General features: G+C 38.3%; 1 protein-coding gene across 1 annotated transcript in view; it reads left to right on the plus strand.

Annotated features, from left to right (window-relative positions):
• LOC124606219 (low-density lipoprotein receptor-related protein 4) overlaps nt 1–20,283 on the plus strand; it is a 633,935-nt gene that overhangs the window by 555,678 nt on the left and 57,974 nt on the right. The window contains exons 23-24 of the mRNA XM_047138193.1: nt 12,891–13,084; nt 14,456–14,759. Coding sequence (XP_046994149.1) covers nt 12,891–13,084; nt 14,456–14,759 — 498 coding nt within the window. The remainder of the gene's footprint in view (nt 1–12,890; nt 13,085–14,455; nt 14,760–20,283) is intronic.

Below are 20,283 nucleotides of genomic sequence, written 5' to 3' on the forward strand. Positions count from 1 at the left end.
AGGGTGTCTTCAACCCTGAATATGGGATAGGAGTCAATAACAGACTGAGCATTGACAGTGGCCTTAAAATCCACACAAACGTAAAGAGATCCCTTCAGCTTCTCAAGGACCATGATGGGTGTAGCCCAACGACTGTGGTGGACCAGGTTCAGGATGCCCTCAGCCTCTAGGTGATGAAGCTCCTGCTGTAGTTTCTCGTGGAGGGTGAATGGTACCAAGCAAGCCTTGTGGAACTTTGGGACCACCGAATGGAGGAGTTTGATATGGGCCTCGACCCGGAGACCCTTGGAGATGTGGCAGAGAACACGTCTGGTAAGTCATCCAGAAGCTGCGGCAAGTGATTGTCTGCCAACAACGACTGGACGGTCGGGACCGAGTCACGTATCTTGAGGCCCAGTAAGGGGAAAAGATCCATTCCAAATAAGTTGGTGGCCTCAAGGGTGGCGAGAAACAAAACTTGGGCTGTGACATCGTGAGTGAAGTACTGGACCCAAGCCAAGAACAACCCCTGCCGTTGGATGACATCGTTGCTGTAGCTCTTCAGGGAAGTATGGAATGGAAGAAGCGGCAGTGAACCCAACTGACGGTGGGAAACCCCATCGATGATGGTGGCGGAGGACCCCGTATCCATTTGAAAAAGGAGAGGAGTGCTGTCCAACTGCACAATCAGAGTGATCGCTGCCATCATTGCGGAAAAACTGACTGAAAGAAGGTAATTGGCAGTAGTGGGTCCATCTCGTCCACCACAGAGTTGGAGGCACCCAACCCAGTGTGGTCCACGGCCATCAACAATGACAACTGACAGACCTCGGCTTTCTGCAGGCCGAACAGGTCACCCTCTGGAAGCCTCAATCTTGCCTCTGAGGTGTGACAAAGCATTGACTACAGGAGGGAAACTGTTGTCGCTGCTACTGCAACTGCTGCTGCTGTGGCCACTGCCCTGGTCCTGGAGGGCAGGCGCGGCCTCAGGAGGGGGCCCCTGGTGCTGCTGTGGTGGCTGCAGTGATGTGAACTGGTGTCGCAGGGGGAGGGCGGCGAAGACCTGCACCGGGGACTGCAGCATGGAAGCAGAGCGAAAGGACTGCTCATGAGCACAGATAATGGATAAACAGGTGTCTAAAGAGGGATCTTTCAGCTTCAGAAGATCAGTCCATAAGGGATCATCAGAGGCATGGACAAGAATCATATCACGAATGAGTTCCAAACCATAAGACTACTTGCAATGGGGGTTGCATCAGAAAAAATGACAGTCACAGGAGAGACCTTGCAGTGTAGCAACCCATTCCCTGTATGACTGCGCAGGAAGCTTCTGTTAACAGAACTCGTGATATGCTGTCACCACAAGGACCTGAGAGTCAAAACAATCCAGTAGACTAGAAGCCAATAGCTCGTTGGAGAGAGCATGAGGTTCTGCTTCGGGATGCAACTCTTGCAGAAGGTGATACACCTCTGAGCCCACATAGACAAGAAAAAATGCACAACGCTGAATGTCACCAGTGAGCACAACGCTGAATGTCACCAGTGACATCATGAGCAATAAAGTGTTGCTCCAGACGAGCCACGTAGCTGCCTCAAGTCTCAACGGATTTGTTGAACTTGGGAAATGCAGGGGGTGCAGCACGACGCCTCTGAAGTGGGCAAGCTGGGACCCCTGCATAGGCACCCCACAGAGGGGTGGGGGGGTGGACATTGCCTGTAAACACTGAATACTGAGCTCGTTCATTTGTTGCACACTTTCCAACAGTGCTTTGACTCGCGCTGAGGGTTCATCAACACCTGGAATACCATCTGCCATAGCAGACAACAACCGAGCAGATGCGGGGAAACTCTTAAACCAACTTGTTGCCACTGAAATATCTGTGCTAGCAGAATAGAAATGCTGAAAACACAAGTCTGAAACAATTTATTGGACTCATCAAAACGAAACAATAATACAATCTCCAAAAAAACAACAGATTCACTCCCAACTGCAGATCGCCCCAAATATAAAATAACAAATAATAATAGAAAAGACCTGTCTCTTCACGGGGAGAGATCACAATAAAAAAATTCTACAATGTCAAGATGTTTGTCAACTGTGCCAAGTCTGTCTGCAAGAGATCAGGCACCTAGAAGAGGCATCTGACCATGGCTGCCAGGGTGGCAGCTCTGCATGCTTCCAAGCGGTGCATTGAACTGCCCTTTGCTGGGAGTGCGCCGCCCTGTGAAGCCTGTTTGGTACGTGTATCTGCTGGAACTATTTGTGATCATGTTCCTGGCATATCAAAGTAGTTCCTGGTCTAGCAACCTCTGGCAAATCTGTTCTGCAGGCTTTGTGAATGGGTCGCGGTCCCTGGTGGCCATTAGTGGAGACCTGGTGTTGTGTTGTGTTGTGGCTGCCGCTAAATATTTGTGTTGACAACACAGACAACGTAGGTTTTCCTGGTGAATATATGCCCTGTGATGCATGCATCCCATGTTGGTTGGACATGAAGTGGGATGCCGATGCAGTAGGTGCTACGATGTATGAAGTGGGTAGCCACAGCACAAATATGACCCATGCTCGTTGGTTATGGTGGCAATAGGTTCTACATAACCTTCCTATTTCCCTTGCAGACCACCGATGTCAGGTGGTTTCTTCAGTTTCTTGAGTTAAAAGTTTTTAATTACTTGAACTCTTCATTGAAATGGTATTGTATCATCAGGTGTTTCTTTCTGTCTTTGTTTGTTGAGTAATGATGTCAGAATTTTGTTTGGAAACATCGTCATTGGTTGGTACAATGTTGCAGTTAGTTGCATCTTCATTGGTTTCAGGTATACCAAAATCTTTGTCTTCCGAACAGTCATCCAGACCTGACCATTCTATTTCACTTTCTTGTTCTAACATGAAAGCTTTTCTAAGACAGGCATTAAGTTCATTTTTTGACTTCTCATCAGATCTTAATTCAGGCTTGCAGTTTTCTTCTGATGAGCCATCATCCTCATCAGCTCTAATAACATCCACAATTATTTCATACTTCGTATAATCTTCATGTCTTCCAGATCACATAGACAATTGTCTATATTTTCATAGTCTTCAAATTCCTGCATTTTGATAGCATTAATGCTGAGGATTTTGTCCTCCAACATCCTTGTATCCATAACTACCTTTTTATTGGCTGCACATGAACATTGTGCTGCGCTTTTTATTTCCTCCTTATTTTTGGGTCATGTCACCTTATTGATGTCCCTATTATCTCTCCTACCTTCAGATAACTTTTTGGTCACATATGCTTTTTTAAAATCCTCCTGTTCGCATTGTGTGAGACCCCTATACAGATTGTCCATCTGCACACTCTTTTTCAGCAGTTACATTACTATTTGTACTGTTACTTGTGCCTTCTCATGCGTCTATGAATCCTTCCTCTCTTTCCTCGACTACGGAACTATTATTTGCCATAGCGATTTCACTTCTATCTACTGTGACGTTTACATTCTGTTCTGCCACCACATACAGAAGCTTCTCTTGGAACAGCACAGGTCATTGCTCTCTGATAGCTTGTAAGTTTGCTAATGTCATGCCTGCTGCCTGCTATCAGGAAATTAACATAACGTGCACCTGTCGTAGGTGTTGCGTTGCACTTTGCCGTGCGAATAATTTCCTGTTTCATTATTCACTGATTATTTTGGTAAAAGTTACTTCGTCTGGGCCAGTAATTTCTTTCTGTGTCAGTTAGACCTTCAACATCAGTGGTATTCAGTTTTCCATATCGCTCTGGTGTGCATTTCGTATCGAAAAACCTCTACCTTGACTGACAGAGTTTCCTCTCCCTCTTCCCTTACCTCTACCTCTTTGAATCACATTGATGCGATAGCCATCATTGCCTTTTGTTTGTTATGATTACAGATGTTACTGTTAGAATTATTCTGGCAGTTATCCCTGTTTCCTTGCCAGTGGTCTTCATCTTTTATCCTTTCTAAGAATGCTAAGAAGCTTCAGTGGTTGTTTCCTACGTATCTTTTAGAATCTTCTGGGGGATTTTTCCACAGTTCCCAGATAATTTCTGATTCTGATCGTCTACTTCTTAAGTGTGTCAACTTCCAGTACCAGTACTCACAGAAATCTCTTAAAGAATTCCTGCCCCTATTAATATGGAGTTCAGCCATGATAAACTCTCACCATAAGCAATTCTGCTTTTGTTAAGACCAGCATTCTTCTTTGAATTTTTGTTTAAATTCATCAAACGTTATTTGTTCAGTATTCAGATTAATTCCCCCATGCTTGGCATCACCTGCCAAGGCACAAATCATCATGTTTATCTTTTTCTGATCAGATAAATAATCAGAAAAAAATTCTTTCATAATTTTTTACGAAATCTAATGGATGCCATCCATTATTTTTCTTGATGGGATCAAACCTTTCCTCGCCTTCCAACAATTTGTTAAGAGGTGTTCTGTTAATAATGACACCACGCCTGTCTCTTATTTTACATTCGAGGTCAGAAATTTTTCCTTGAATTTGCGAAGTGTTTTGATCACACTTCTGTATGCATCAACAACTTGTTTACTTAAAATTTTTTTGGTATCTGAAACTGTTCTTCTCAAATGTGAGATTTCGTTCTTGCACTCGCCAACTATTTCAGTTTTCAGACCAAAAGTTTTTTCATCCACTTTCATCACTACCAAAGGCTCTATTTATTAGATGTTAATGATTTCAACATCAAACATTTCATTAATATCATTAATTTGTCTTGGCATGCTCATTTTTCATTTTTGTAATTAATTCCATTTTTCATTTCAGTAACAGTAAAACTAAAGTACCTACTTTTTGGTCTACCTGTTCAATCTGTTGACTTAATTTTGTGTTATGAATCTTCATTTGACTTTTGAGGTGGCAAACCTATATTTTAAGCTGGCTTACAAGATTGCTACCTTGGGTTGCAGTTCCGTTGTCAAGACCTCTGATTTTCCGTTTGATCTGACGACATCTTTTGTGTTTTCACTTGATCAGACAACATTTTAAAACAGTCAATCACACTCAACAGTTATCTACTTTCTTGTTCTACCAAATTTTTGAGCTCTGACTCTACCTCATATGCTTCTTTTGGGTCTTTCCTTATTTGTGGCCAATCAAACATATCAACTGATTCGTTCACATAACTGTTACCATCTACCAAGTCCTCATCATTTGCATCCTCTATTTTTTCTTGTTTAATTTGTGACAGTCTCAACATTTTGATCTGTTCATTTAGATGTCCATGATCTTGCGTGGTACACTACCATCCAATTAGTCTGATGAGTGTCCCTTGCAAATCACTTGAGAGGATAGTTTGCTTCAGATTATGTTGGCTACTCGAACCTCGGGGCCTTCTGCCCTGTATCAGTGTGACTTCTGGGCAGGACAATCACCAACTGCCCATTTAATCAGATTGGAAACAACCTTCTGAAAAGCTTTTACTAACCGCCAGCACCTCATTTCAATCTTCTTTGACCTACGTAGGCATACTACATGCCTTGGTGCCATCAAAGTTTAGTTACCCTCCATGACTGGCACTTCCGTGGCCCCCTTCTGAATTCTATCCTTGAGTTTTTGTCTCACCTGCTCTTCCAGGTTCAAGTTGTCACTTCACTCAGTGCCCCTCGGATTCAGAAGAAAGGTACCACACAGGGTGTCACACTCTTCTTCATAGCCATCAATGGGTTTGTAACCTGTTGGACCCGTGGTTACCCCAGCATTGTACGTTGACAATTTTTGCACCTGGTGCAGCTCCCACTCAGTAGCATCTGCTCATAGCAATAAACTTCACACAATCAAGGAGTCTGCTGCAGTTTCGTGCTCTTCTTCCTGCTCCTCTCAGAAGGAGTCTACTGTTTTATGCCGTCTATGCATTGATAATACCAGGCTCACCCATTGTTTCCTCCTGCGTAACGAACCACCACCATAATGCAGTTGTGGAGCCAGACTGACGGTATCCCACATAGTGGTGGAATTTCCCCTTGTTTTGGCCATTCCTGCTCAGTTTAGTCTTCCCGAATCCTTAATTTTATTATTAGCAGATGATTCACGGATGGTTGAAGTGGTCCTCAGTTTCCTCCATGAAAGTGATTTTTATTTTCAGGTGTAATGTTTTGCTTGACCCTCATGGACAGACCGCCTTGTTTGCAGTTTTTAGATTTGGTCTCACCTTTTATGCCTTTTCTGTGTGGGTTTTAATTTCATTATTTTATAATTTGACTCCCCTGACTGGATCCATCCACTTTTAGCGGATGCTCTTTCTTCTGTGAGTAACTTCAGAATCACAGGAGTGATGCTCTCACTGTTTGGTCCCATAAACGCTAACAATTAATCAATCAAGCCTCAGCAATGAATTTCAGGAATTGCAACTGGGCAATGCATTTCAGGAATTGCAACTGTCTCACCGCAAGTACATTGTACAGTCTGGTGTTTTATGGACATTTTATTTGTTCTAGTACATTTTGGCACTTCAAAAGTAGTTTATATGTTAGATAGTATGTCTTCTATTGCAGTTACATGTCCCTTTTTATTGTGTATATGTATCATTCTGTCTTTCTCAAGTATAATCTCGCATAGCACATTGAACTACAAAGTCCCAAAATTCATTGTTAGCATTTGCCCACTAACTGCTTAGTGAAAGTCACATAATCATCTGATAGCCAACAGGCTTTTTGCTCTAGTGCACCTTGTACACCTATATAAAGGGTGGTCAGAAACAGTGTGAAAAACATGTAAGGGTGTTGCAGGGAACGTTATGCTGAGAAATAACTGTTAAGAAACAAATTTCATACATTGCACCATTTCTGAGGTATTTACCATTGGAGTTAGCCAATCAGTTCATCACGTGGCAAATTCAAGCAGCCTGCTTGAGGCAGTGTTGTCAAACGTATTCTTTGTTTGGTTTCCTCAACCCAAACAAATTAGATTTTTCTTACTTAACATAAATTTTCACTTCAAAAAAGGCATATTTTAATTGGCAATGAGCATTTTAACAAGCAGTAACTCACAGACCCATATATGTCTGTGCATTACCACATTTTACTGCATGCAAGTGCTTGAAATTGTGCTGTGTACTGGACATACCTGATCAAATTTGTGGAATGTGGTGATTCAAACTAACAATGCAGAAATGACTGAAGACTAACAATACTGTTCCACTGATAAACCTGAAATAACAGAGAGCTATTGGGAATTGTATTGTCTGACAATTTTCTGAAAACTGCTTTACACTGTTGAAAATTTTTTTACCGAGAGGCTGGTTCACACTATTAGTTCTGGGTGGAATCCAAATTGCACTAATAGTAATAATAATAATAATAATAATAATCATCATTTTATTGTCTTTAAGCCATTACAGCAATAGACAAAGTCATACATATAATACAGTACAGTACAGTACATGCTATAGAAGGACAGAATTGTTAAGAACTTTACAGTTTAATATCACAGGTCATGAAATCCTTTACATTGTAGAATGGGTTTACAACTAACCAGTCATAAAGTGTTTGTTTGTATTGTTGCTCTGGTAAATTTTGTATACCTTGTGGAAGTTAATATCACAGGTCATGAAATCCTTTACATTGTAGAATGGGTTTACAACTAACCAGTCATAAAGTGTTTGTTTGTATTGTTGCTCTGGTAAATTTTGTATACCTTGTGGAAGTTTGTTAAATAATTTGTGGCCCATAAGTTCATAACTGTTAACTGATTTTGACAGTCTGTGGTAGGGCGTATAGATAGAGCTGTTTGTCCTAGTGCTGTAACAATGTATATTTGCCCTGCGTTTTACTTTAGGTAAGTTCTTTTTTGTGTAGATTAAAACATAATAAATATATATTGAGAAGGTTCTGATATTGAGAAGGCTATCTACACTTACAGTGAAAATGTACTTAATTCATTAGACAAAAAATTGCAGGCAACTGGTATATTTTGTGATCTGTCAAAGGCATTTGACTGTGTAAATCACAATATCCTTTTAAGTAAACTAGAATATTATAGTGTAACAGGAAATGCTGCAAAATGGTTCAAATCTTATATCTCTGGCAGGAAACAAAGGGTGTTATTAGGAAAGAGACATGTATCAAGCTATCAGGCATCATCCAACTGGGAACTAATTACATGTGGGGTCCCACAAGGTTCCATTTTGGGGCCCTTACTTTTTCTTGTGTATATCAATGACCTTTCATCAGTAACATTACCAGATGCCAAGTTTGTTTTGTTTGCTGATGATACAAACATTGCAATAAATAGCAAATCAAGTGTAGTCTTAGAAAGATCAGCCAATAAAATATTTGTAGACATTAATCACTGGTTCCTAGCCAATTCTTTGTCACTAAACTTTGAAAAAACACACTACATGCAGTTCAGAACTTGTAAGGGGTGTCCCAAGAGTATATGTCTAACATATGATGACAAGAAGATAGAAGAAGTGGACGGTGTTAAATTCTTGGGATTACAGCTTGATAATAAATTCAACTGGGAGGAGCACACCACAGAACTGCTGAAGCGTCTTAACAAATCTCTGTTTGCAATGCGAATTTTGTCAGACATAGGGGATATAAAAATGAAAAAGCTGGCATACTATGCTTACTTTCATTCCATAATGTCATATGGGATTATTTTCTGGGGTAATTCATCAAGCCAAGCTAAAGTTTTCCGGGCACAAAAACGTGCAGTAAGAATTATATGTGGTGTGAACTCAAGAACATCCTGCAGAAGCCTGTTTAGGGAACTAGGGATACTAACTACAGCTTCCCAATATATTTATTCCTTAATGAAATTTGTCATTAAAAATATATCACTTTTTCAAACCAACAGCTCAATTCATGGAATCAATACTAGAAATAAGAATAATCTTCACAAGGATTTAAAGTCACTTAGTCTTGTACAAAAAGGTGTGCATTATTCAGGAACACACATTTTCAATAACTTGCCAGCAGCCATAAAAAGCTTAACAACCAATGAAATTCAGTTTAAGAGAAGCCTAAAGGATTTATTGGTGGCCAACTCCTTCTACTCCATTGATGAATTTCTGAGGAAAACCAACTGATTTGTATATAAGTACAACATAACTTCTGCACAATTTCAGTGCAGTAATGTGTTCACTGAAAATTTGTGTGTGTGTGTGTGTGTGTGTGTGTGTGTGTGTGTGTGTGTAAGTATAATCTAACTTCTGCACCATTTCAGTGCAGTAATGTGTTCATTGTAAATAAGTATTACAGTAGTTGTATTACATGTTTCTTACCTTATAAATAAATATAAAACTTTTTTATTTTAAATTCAGTGCAATAGTATTTGTAAAATGACTCTTAGTGTTCATTAAAAAATGACGATCACTCCACTTGGGACCTGTGGAATGGTACATTAGCTTATTTGTTTTAGTTTAAATATTTGTCATGTATTGTTGTTTTTCTGACATGTTCCACATCCTGGAGGACCTCCTCACTACGGATCAATTGGAATGAAAGTAAATCTAATCTAATCTAATCTAATTACTGTCATGATTTTTTGTAGAGTAAACAAAGGTTTACAATGAGCCTTGTATGGTGAGCCTGTAATTATCCTAATAGCTTTCTTTTGCAGCAATAGTATATCATGCACACAAGTGGAGTTTCCCCACAAAATAATGCCATAGGATATGATGCTTTGGAAAAATGAGTAGTAAGATACTCTAACATAATTTTTAGGTACACAGTGCATTAATCGCCTTAACAAATAGATTACCCTAGACAATTTACCGCTAATATACTTAATATGTGGATTCCAAGAAAGTTTATCATCCAAATATACCCCCAAAAATTTAACACAACTACGATCATCTGATGGAAACTTGTCTTTTAAACTAAATACCATCTGCTGGGTTTTGCTTTCATTAAGCAAGAACCCATTTGCTTTAAACCAGAGTGAAGCTTGCTCAATTGTCTCTGTAACACATGTTTTAAGGCTATTAAGATCATTACTGCTGTTCAGAAATGTTGTATCATCAGCATAGAGTACTGTTCTGGATTTGATAAATGATGGCAGGTCATTTATCATTATTAGGAAAAGGAAAGGGCCCAGCACGGATCCCTGCGGAACACCTACCCCCTCTTCTCATTGTCCTCCTAAAGATAGGGTGTCATAATGTCCAAGCCAGTAGTCCAACAAAAGCAATGAATTATTTTATGCAAATGGGAGGAAGACAGTTTGGAAAATGATTCTCTCCCATTTTTCCAGATCGTGCTACATTGATTACAAGGTTTTACAAGTAAATGGACCATTTTTAAATTTTTGGTTCTAATTTACTTTGATGTTCCTGAAGACAAATATAAAACTGTGGGAAATGCAGTTGGCACACAGATCATGCACAAAACCTGACTAATTGAATTTATACACAACATTTTAGGAGATAGCAAGAAGCTTCATCTTCATGGTGAATTTTTCTATAGTATTATCTATTAGTGACATCTCTGCAAGTTTACTCGAGATAAACTTCATACTTTTATGACTTCTGTTTCTGAATAATTCTCTGGCTCTGTTTAACAAGGTTGAAGAAGCCTGGAAATCAGTAAGTTTCATGTCACTTGCAATTCGGAACTGCAGTCTCATAGATCTTCCTTGGTAAAGGTGCATTTAGTCTCACAAGCAGTTCTAAATATTTCAAATAAGTTTCCTTTCACACTTTTGTGATTTTCTTTTTGGTGCATATGTCATACTTCATGTAAATCTTGCTTCCATTTATACAGTTTATGTTTTGATTTTACAAGATGAAACCGGCTTTGCACACTGCTTAAGTTTAAGTGTTTTCTCCCTCCTTTGTTTAACCAAAAAGTTTGCAGCCTTTTCTTTGTCAGTGAAAGATGTTGCTGTACATATTTCCTTTGGGCTTGGAAGATACTTAGTTTTTGTTCTGAATGTTCCCACAATTTTTAACAAAATGTCAACATCATTTGAATGAACGTTTAAGGAATTAGCTAATAAATAACATGCATGTAGGTCTTCAGAAGAAGTAGGTGATTTCAGTTGCATATTACATTCTTCATAGTTGATCTTTGCAAGGTTGAAGACATAATTGGATTCCGCATTACTGTGAACTCCGGAAGCTGCACAAAGACAGATACTTTTAACAAACATATACTGTATGAAGGAATCACAAAGAAAAGTAATTCAATTTTATATCCATTGTTAACATTTAGCTTTTATATCCATTGTTAACATTTGGCAATACCACTAAGGCAACTGCTAATTATTACAGATATTAAATGAGTTGCAAATTCAAACAGTTAGTAACTGTGAACAATTGTATCAAAGAAACCATCAAATAAAAGTGAAATTTGCCTTACAAATTATGATCACAATGTGCCGTGTTATCTGTTTACTGATATACCATTAGCCAAGGATGTGTGCCTGCCATCGTTTGCATGCGCTGTGTACTAGAGCCACAGTGGGGGTGTACTTTCCTCCAGCCACCTGGCGAGCTATGAATTTGGCAAACTTCAACATTTAAAAAAAAGCTTGCAATGTGTTTTAAATGCTAAAAGTCTGGAATTGTGTTTCTGTCAGCATATTCTTTCAGTATAAAAAATTTGAGGGCTGGTTTTGACATGTCAGTTTGGACTGTCCCCTAATTGTTGATAGTGGCTTAGAGTATGTGTCAGAAATGGTGGGCAACATCTTCTGAATTTTATCTTCAGTTCTTCCACATGTAACCATTAGTGTTCCTGTGCTTTACTGCATGCATATATCTTGTTTTCTTTATATCCATATGAATTGTATCTTTCAAACAGACCAAGTTATTTATAAAGAAATCACATGATTTCTGTACCCCGCCCTTGTCTAGTTTACAGTGCAGATAAGTGAGCAAGTTGACTGATATTCTGTAGATTTCCCACAGGAATGTGGTTTTAAAATGATAGTACAACAGTGTGCACAGTAAGACCACAGTGCCAGTATTAAATCACATCAGGGTGATGTGCAGTAGCAAGGGGCAGTGCACAACGTGATGCACCAGCCATCTGCATCATTCTGGCAGTATTGTCTGTTGTGTGCACTTTGAGGCATGCATAGAACATTTAGCATTGATTTTCGTGCTAGTGAAGGAATGATGAGTTCATTGTGTGTTACATAATGCAAACACACGTATTATGTTAACAAATTATAGCAACAGTTTCATTTATCAAGAGAGTGTTAGAAGCAGGAACAACGTCCCAATATGAGCATATGCCAATGTTATTAGCTGGAGGAGAAAACTCCTGCATTATGTGCTGTGGAACAGAGGGGAAAAAAGCATAAATACGCCACTGAAAAGTATTTTCCATCTCTTTCTAAACAGAATGCTTGACACACCAACCTTCTTTCTTCGAACAGGATTCACTTAGTCTTGCATAATTACATTCTGTGAGTCCAATATTAGAAGCATTTGTGATGTAACTTAAAGAAAATGAGATACATAACTTTTTATAAAACATTAAGGATTGATCTAGAGAAATGTGAAAACAAAATGCAAAAATTGAAAGCCTTAAAGAAAAATTTGTATTTGATGTACTCCAGGAGATAAAAGTGTAAAAAACAAACTACTTGGGAGTTTGTGTGTGCCAGGCAGGGGGGAGGGGGGGGGCAGGTGTATGTCTTGTGTAGATGGAAGAAAATCTGTTTTAATCTGTGATGATACGGTGAGTATACATGGAAAATCATTGGTCATGTGCTGTTTCCAAGACTACAGAAAGATAAAAGAGACTCTTGATTAAATAAGCAAAGAATGATTGATTGCACTACAACAACAAAGAATTACATGGATCAGATTTTTAGTGGCAAAAAAAATTTCTAATTATTCAAATTCTTTTGTGTCTGGGATTCAATTTTTTGCAGACTTCCATTGTATGAGCCTAATGTTTGAAGCATTTATGATATAGCATTTTATTTGTTTTCTTTATTGCAGATATATTGGACTGATGCAGGCCGCAATAGCATAGAAGTAGCGGAACTAGATGGGCGTAACCGAAAAGTGCTAGTGTGGTCAGGACTGGAATCTCCTAGAGCCATAACACTTCATTATAGTAGAGGTCTTATGTACTGGTCCGATTGGGGCAAGAATGCCAGAATAGAACAAGCTGACATGGATGGGAGGAACAGGTATCCTCATATAAAAGTCATAGTATTTACTGTTTTCACTAACCATCTTTGTCATATAGTTCAGCAGCCTGGCAGTTATGTAAGAGAAGGTCCAGATATTTGCATGACACACACACACACACACACACACACACACACACACACACAATGATTACAAAGAAAATTCTTCAGTGCGTATGTGGAGTTTGTCCTTCTAATGCTGCTGCATATTCAGTGCCGTAAATTTTTTGTGCCATGAATTTGATGTAGAATGTTCATAGTAATTTGTACAGCTTTTTAATTGTTCAGAACACTTTTGACACAGGGTGTTCCTTACAGGCAAAACGAAAAGATAATATTTCAGTTGTGTCATTTTAAATGTACTTTTAATTTGCTATGGGACAATATATATTTGCAAATATATTTGAAGATTATATGTACAGTTGACAGACAGAAAAAAAAAATCTGTTTGTTTCGGAAGTTAGTAGTATTAGTTGTAGTAGTAGTAGTAGTAGTTGTTGTTGTTGTTCTAAAGAATGATACACAAATGTCAGAAATTTACTTCATGAAATTGCCCTAACCAATTCTTCACATGTTATACTAGAAGTGTATAATGAGATGTGAACTACTTTGGACTCAAACTTCCTACCCCTCTTCTCCAACTACTCTTCTAGGCTTTAGATTACATTGGGTGTTGTTCTTCAGATTTAGATATTATGGTGTGAAAATGTGAGGGGGTGGGGATATGGAAAGGTATATGTCTATTTTCCTCAAAGTAAACTGAACACATTGTTTTAAAAGCTTAATATGATAATGTTAGTACTCCAAATGACAGCAGTACACAGTCGTGTTCACATAGTCTTCTGATTTCATTTTAACATAAATAGACTGTGTGCTGTAAGTGTGAAGATAGCGGAGCATTTTCTGCTCAGTGGCTGCTAAAAATGCTGAATATTCTACATTTTTGTTTTATTGTCACGAATATCCTCAAACTGCCATAATGAACAATCATAGTTTAGACTGATCCTATCGGCACACCACAAAAGATGGATTGGAAACAGCTTCAGAAGTGCCAGACTATTAGAATTTACACCCATCATAAAACAGTGCAAAGAAATTAAAAATTGTTCATAGTTGTCAGAATAAGACTAAATGAATAGTCAGAAATCTTAGTACTCTTTAAAACTACAGCATTTACTACATAGAAATTTTACAATTTTATATTCATATTTTAGTCTAAGCCATTAGAACACTTTTTTCATAAAATTTCATTCATTATTATCTTTTAGGAAAAAAATGTTTTGCTGTCTCTTTCTTTCTTGCTTCTGAAAATTATGCCTCTTTGAGAGCTCATCAACAACAGTCAATGACAAGAGGAACTATTTCTTTCAGGAAGACATTGATATCAGAGGGACTAATATGGCCAAATGGCCTTGCAATAGATCGCCCAGAAAATCGTCTATACTGGAATGATGGAAAACTCAATACCATTGAAAGTTCAGATTTAGATGGCAATGATAGACGTGTCATTGTTAGCGATGTCCCCCATCCATATGGATTAGTGATCATGGGGTCACATATATATTGGACAGATTGGGAGACTGAGGCCTTACATCGAGCTGACAAGCTAACAGGCTCTGGAAATGTTAAAATTAGAGAGAAGTTGGAAGGGCTAATGGACATAAGATCTGTGCAGGTTAGTACATAAGCAGTTTTTGAAAACATCGATGTACAAATAAGTAAATGAGATTTGCTCGGATGCTGTATTAAGGTAAATCAGATTTATTACATGTGTGTCTAATGTTGTGTGCATATTGTGTATCAAATAATTTAAAATTTTATCATTTGAATGAAGTAACACTGTTTGTTGACACAAACAAAATAAATGTACTTTTCATCATTTCCTGCTGTCCCTCCTAGTACTTACCAAGACAAGGAAAACAGATCCTGGGAAAATCAGAAAAGTTCCTCCATCTCAAGTTGCTCTCTGCATTAAGCTCAGCTAGTTTGGGCACCCTTAATTGGCTACTGCTCAACACCACCAGTGTTCTATTATCATAAACTCTGGGCATGGTTCAGTGAGCACTGTTGAGTGTCAGACAGTGAATGTGTCTCGATATGTGCCTGAACCAAATTTTATCAGGCTTACCCAGGAAAGCATTGCACTGTTTGCGTATACCTGTAGTTCCCCAGCTACTTGGGACATATAATTCCCCAACTACTAATGAAGTCAGACTTGGAACCTTTAAGTTCAAAACCAAAATATTGCAGTGGAATGGGTGTACCACAGTTAATAATTAACCCCCAACGACTCAAGAAGTTAGCCCTCCTGAGTAGTCTTTTCCAAATATTTGACTGAAGATAAATAATATTGTTTCAAAGCATAATCATTGTTGGATGGAGACAAAGAAGACACTTTTGTGAATTGACACAGAATAGAGTCACATTTCTCCTAGAGATAAGTAATGTCTCTCTCCTAGTCTACCTTTTACTGTTGTAGCAGTTACCACATTAAATCTGCAGGAACTTTCTGTATCTTATTTGCATTTAATCTGAGGCAAGATGTATGATGCGAAATATCATGCTTGTAAACCTAGATAGTTATGGTGAGGGTGGACAGATGATGGTGTTACAAATATAATATGCAGACTGAAAGGAATAGACAGACAACTGGAGAAGTCTGGTGCCTTTACTTTGATATTTAACTCTACTATCTTACCTGAATGTGTCAAGGCATGTGTGGAAGCAGGCTTGTATATTGCAATCCCATTCATGGTAGAAGGGCCTGAATAAAGGTCACATTATACTCACAAGTATAGATCATGCCAATAGCAGGAAATTTGTCCTGGAGCACATCGTTGTGGATTAATAGTTCAGAAAGCATCCAGCTGAAAATAGAGACTATTGTGTGTTTGCTACAGATACATTAAAAGTAGATGCATTCACACAGGCACCAACAGTGGACATATCTACCATCACTTGTTGATGAAAATGTTCATGTAAAGCGTAGCTCTCTAGTATACTGATACTAGTTCGCCAATTTGCCATTCTCTCCAAAGTAATGAAAAACATTTTAAGTACAAAACCCACCACAGTTTCACAGTCTTCAACCTAAAATAATTTATCCATGTCTGTATTTCAGACATCACAACAAAATGTCTGCCAAGACATCTGATTACATGCTTTATTTTTTTATTTCATGATGACGAATATGTATGGGTTATTAAGTCCATTTACATCTTGTGCAGTCCATGTTGCCAAAGGGAATATGCTGTGATAAAGAAAACCATCTGCTGCCCCTGTCTTAAAAGACTACAAGCTTCACAGGAAAGAAAAGGTTACTGGGTAAAGAGCAAAGTTGTCTGATTATGTTTGTCAAAGCCACTTGTCACAACTCAGCCACCTCTCTCCATACCAGCTTACATCAGTTACCATAACTTTTCATTTGCTCCAAAAAACCATCATTTTATCTGCAATTATCAGCTTCTTGACAGGACCAGTCATGTTGATATGAACAAACCACTATTAACCATTTTTCTATGTAGCTTAATCTGCCAGGAATACCCAGTCCATGAAGCTGCCCAAATGGGCAGTAAGCATAGTAAAGTGCATGTTATGTAGCAGATTTTCTATATTTGAATCAAACTCAGTATCCAAGAGGTGGCTGAGCAAATTACAAATGTTATGCCATCCTCAAATCATCTGTTTGGAGAAGGAAAAAGCCCTTTCCCCAGTGGGATGATAAGAGTCTCTCTGTCACAGAACCTAGCAGCTTCCATAGACTTCCAGAAATACTGCAGTCATTTGGCTGCATTCAGCACTTAAGGAAGTTCACAAGGAAGATCTCTGCTGAAGATAGGTGACCATTTCACAGTTAAACTACATACTGGAGAGCTGATTACCTCTCCGCCCAGTATATCCTGGGCAATACCAGATACTTTTGTTGTACTATATTAGGTAGCAAAAAATGTGAAATATGATTTATTTGACAGATAATCTCCCATTTTTCAAACATTTAATTTGTTACACAAGAGTTTCATGTGAAACATATGCCCTCCACCCCCTCCCACAATACATTAAAATATATCATCAGGACTGTCATCAATCTGCCAGGCAACCATGAAAACTGTGGTTTCACATGTCCCCTAGTTCACACCAGCACCTCTTCCCTAAAGTTGCCAGGAGGAGACTTGCCACAACAAGAATTTTTCCAGATAAAAAGTCATATGTATATGGCAAGTTAGGTTGAAATTGCTACAGGTATTCCAGAGTTATGTTTGCGTGTGACATTTTACTACTCATGCAGAGATGATATGTGTGTATTAGCCTACCTCCACAGTATCTTCTTTTTCCTAGATGGAAGCCTTATGTGTGCCAAATTTGATTGAAATTTCTCTTTCTATTCTACAGTTAAGCATACATGTTACTCACTTCTCTCCTCTACTCTGTACCCTTTGCCTTAATAGTGCTAGGTGTGTCCCAGTTCTACAGTAATTTTTTTGAAAGAGGTAGTTCATATGTGTGCTAAGTTAGGTTGAAGTTGCTGTGATCTACAGAATTATCTTTTATGTATCACCTCTTTCTGTGGCCACCCCTGCCTCTAAGAGTTAAATTGCATCAAAACTGAACCCAAGATATATTTCAAAAGAATCATTCGTGAAATTTAAACAATGGATAGTCCAGGTTGGGACATCAACCTGAAATTTAGGAACATACGTTATACTTCACATTTTCCATCCAATAATTACTACATTACTAGCAGAGAAAGCCCATGTGGCCCAGGTATTGATTTATAGCTGTGCATCCACGCCCATTTCATGCAGCATCTGGCCTTGTGCGTAGTGTTTATGATGTCATATCTCCTGAACTATATATCGTACAGTGATATAATTGTCTAGGTGCATTCAGCGGCGTGTGTGGATACTGTCTGCAAAATGTGTTGCAAATGGAGTTAATACCATATTTTATGGGCTATAAAACAGATATTAATTTTTCAGAAACTTTTTTAAAAAATAACATTTTTACTATTTTTATTATTAGATTGTATAGCCAGACAAAAAAATCTTAGTTTATAAAACCGAACTGACCTTTAAAATCCCTGAAAATTATCATCTGAACTTCCTTCTTCATCTTCTTGTTCTTCTCCCACTTCATCATCATCATTGCCCGTTTCATATATAAGATGGTCGTCACTATCATTAAGAGCATTACTTACACTGCACTTCTTGAAATATTTAACAATAATGTTTTTCCTCACTCTAGACCATGATTGTTTTATCCACTGACATACATGTTTGACTGTAGCTCATTTTAAAGCTCCCTTCAGTGTGAATTCATATTGAGTTTCATCCATCATCATTTGTTCCATTCCTCTCTCATATACACTGTAAATGGTTTATTTATCACGACATCAAAAGATTGCAATTATGACGTAAGTTCTCCCAGAATAACAGCAAGCTCTGTATTCTTCTGCCTCAGTTTCTCTTTCACAGAATTTTTCGAATGACTGTTAGACTGATCTAGCACAAGAAGAGAACTCTTCTTCAGTAAAGCTCATTTCCTTTTTTCCCACACTCTGTTAATCCATGATTTCATACCAGCCTTGTCCATCCAACTCTTGTCATGTACATGAACAACAACACCTGGCAGTACTTCAGAAGGTTCTGGCATTGTTTTGTGCTTGAAAATTATCGTTAGATTAAGTTTAGTACCATTAACAACAACATGAAGGGACAACAGTCTAGTGCATTTTTTCATGGCAACAGTTCTGTTACTTGGTACATCAAATGTGAGAGGAGTTTTGTCCATATTCACTATTTGGCTTAGTTTCATACTGGTTTTCTTTTGATGTTGAATAAGAAAGTAATGGAAATATTTTCTCTTTATACTCTTTTGGTGTTTTCTGAAATTATTTGGTTTTGGTTCGCATGCTAAGGGTATCACACTTCATAAAAGTTTAGCACCAACCAGTCTGTTAAGTTCCTCTGTACTTCTAGCTTACAAGCATGTATTTGAATCATTTTTGTATTAATTCCAGTGCCAGTTTGACGGTGTCCCTGAATCCATTTCAATACGTCATCTTTTAGCTTTGGCCATTTTGCATTCAGTCCTCTATTTGCACATTTAGTCTTCCACTTTTTTTCAGTTCTTCTTTACTAGCCCGCCAATCACAAGTGGTTTTTTTCTGTTGGTGGAGGGCCAAAATGTCACTCAGCTGCTTTATTTCCATGTTCTTCTGCATGTGTTATTACTTACAGTTTTTTTCCTTTACAAAACTAGCTACTAATAAAAATATTGTACTGTTACCAATAACACAAGTCACTTTCAGTTAATGTAGACTGCAGTGACACACCATAGGTTAGACAATGTTCTGGGTTTGTAATTGTGGAGCAGGAGGAAGACTGTGTTACCATGCTTGTGAATCACTGCAACTCAAGTTCGGTACATCAGTGCACTGCTGCTGCCAATTGAATCAAGTGTTGCCTGATAGAGAGAGGTTTCCCATGGCATCAGATATATAACAATATTTAAGACTGGCGGTAATTTTAAATCAGTGACTGGACATTTTTATATTGATTTCGAGTATAAAATGCACCTGAATTTTGGAGACAATTTTTTGGAGAAAAAATGCATCTTATAGTCCATAAAATAATTATGGTAGCAATGAAGTAATAAATTTAAATTCATACACGATGTGGCATTTCTCATGCACTTCACTGTTTATGACATCATCTCTCCTGAACTACATGTTGTACAATGGTGTAATATTACAGTTACATTCAGTGCTATATGTGCATACGGCCTTCAAAATGTATTGTTAATACAGAATGAGATTTTCACTCTGCAGCGGAGTGTGCGCTGATATGAAACTTCCTGGCAGATTAAAACTGTGTGCCCGACTGAGACTCGAACTCGGGACCTTTGCCTTTCGCGGGCAAGTGCTCTACCAACTTGGTAGAGCACTTGCCCGCGAAAGGCAAAGGTCCCGAGTTCGAGTCTCGGTTGGGCACGCAGTTTTAATCTGCCAGGAAGTTTATTGTTAATACAGTTAGTAGTAAAGGATTAATAATTTGTTTCATCATGAGACACTTTTACTACATGAACAGTGGGAAAGTAGTTATTGATAAACTTTTTTCCTTTCGTCATTTTTTTAAATAATGTGTAAATTTTGTTGCAAGTCCCTAAGTGCTCTCATTCCAAAATACTTAGCAAATGAAGTC

The sequence above is a fragment of the Schistocerca americana genome, chromosome 3 (assembly GCF_021461395.2).
Source record: "Schistocerca americana isolate TAMUIC-IGC-003095 chromosome 3, iqSchAmer2.1, whole genome shotgun sequence".
In the NCBI taxonomy this organism is placed as follows: domain Eukaryota; kingdom Metazoa; phylum Arthropoda; class Insecta; order Orthoptera; family Acrididae; genus Schistocerca; species Schistocerca americana.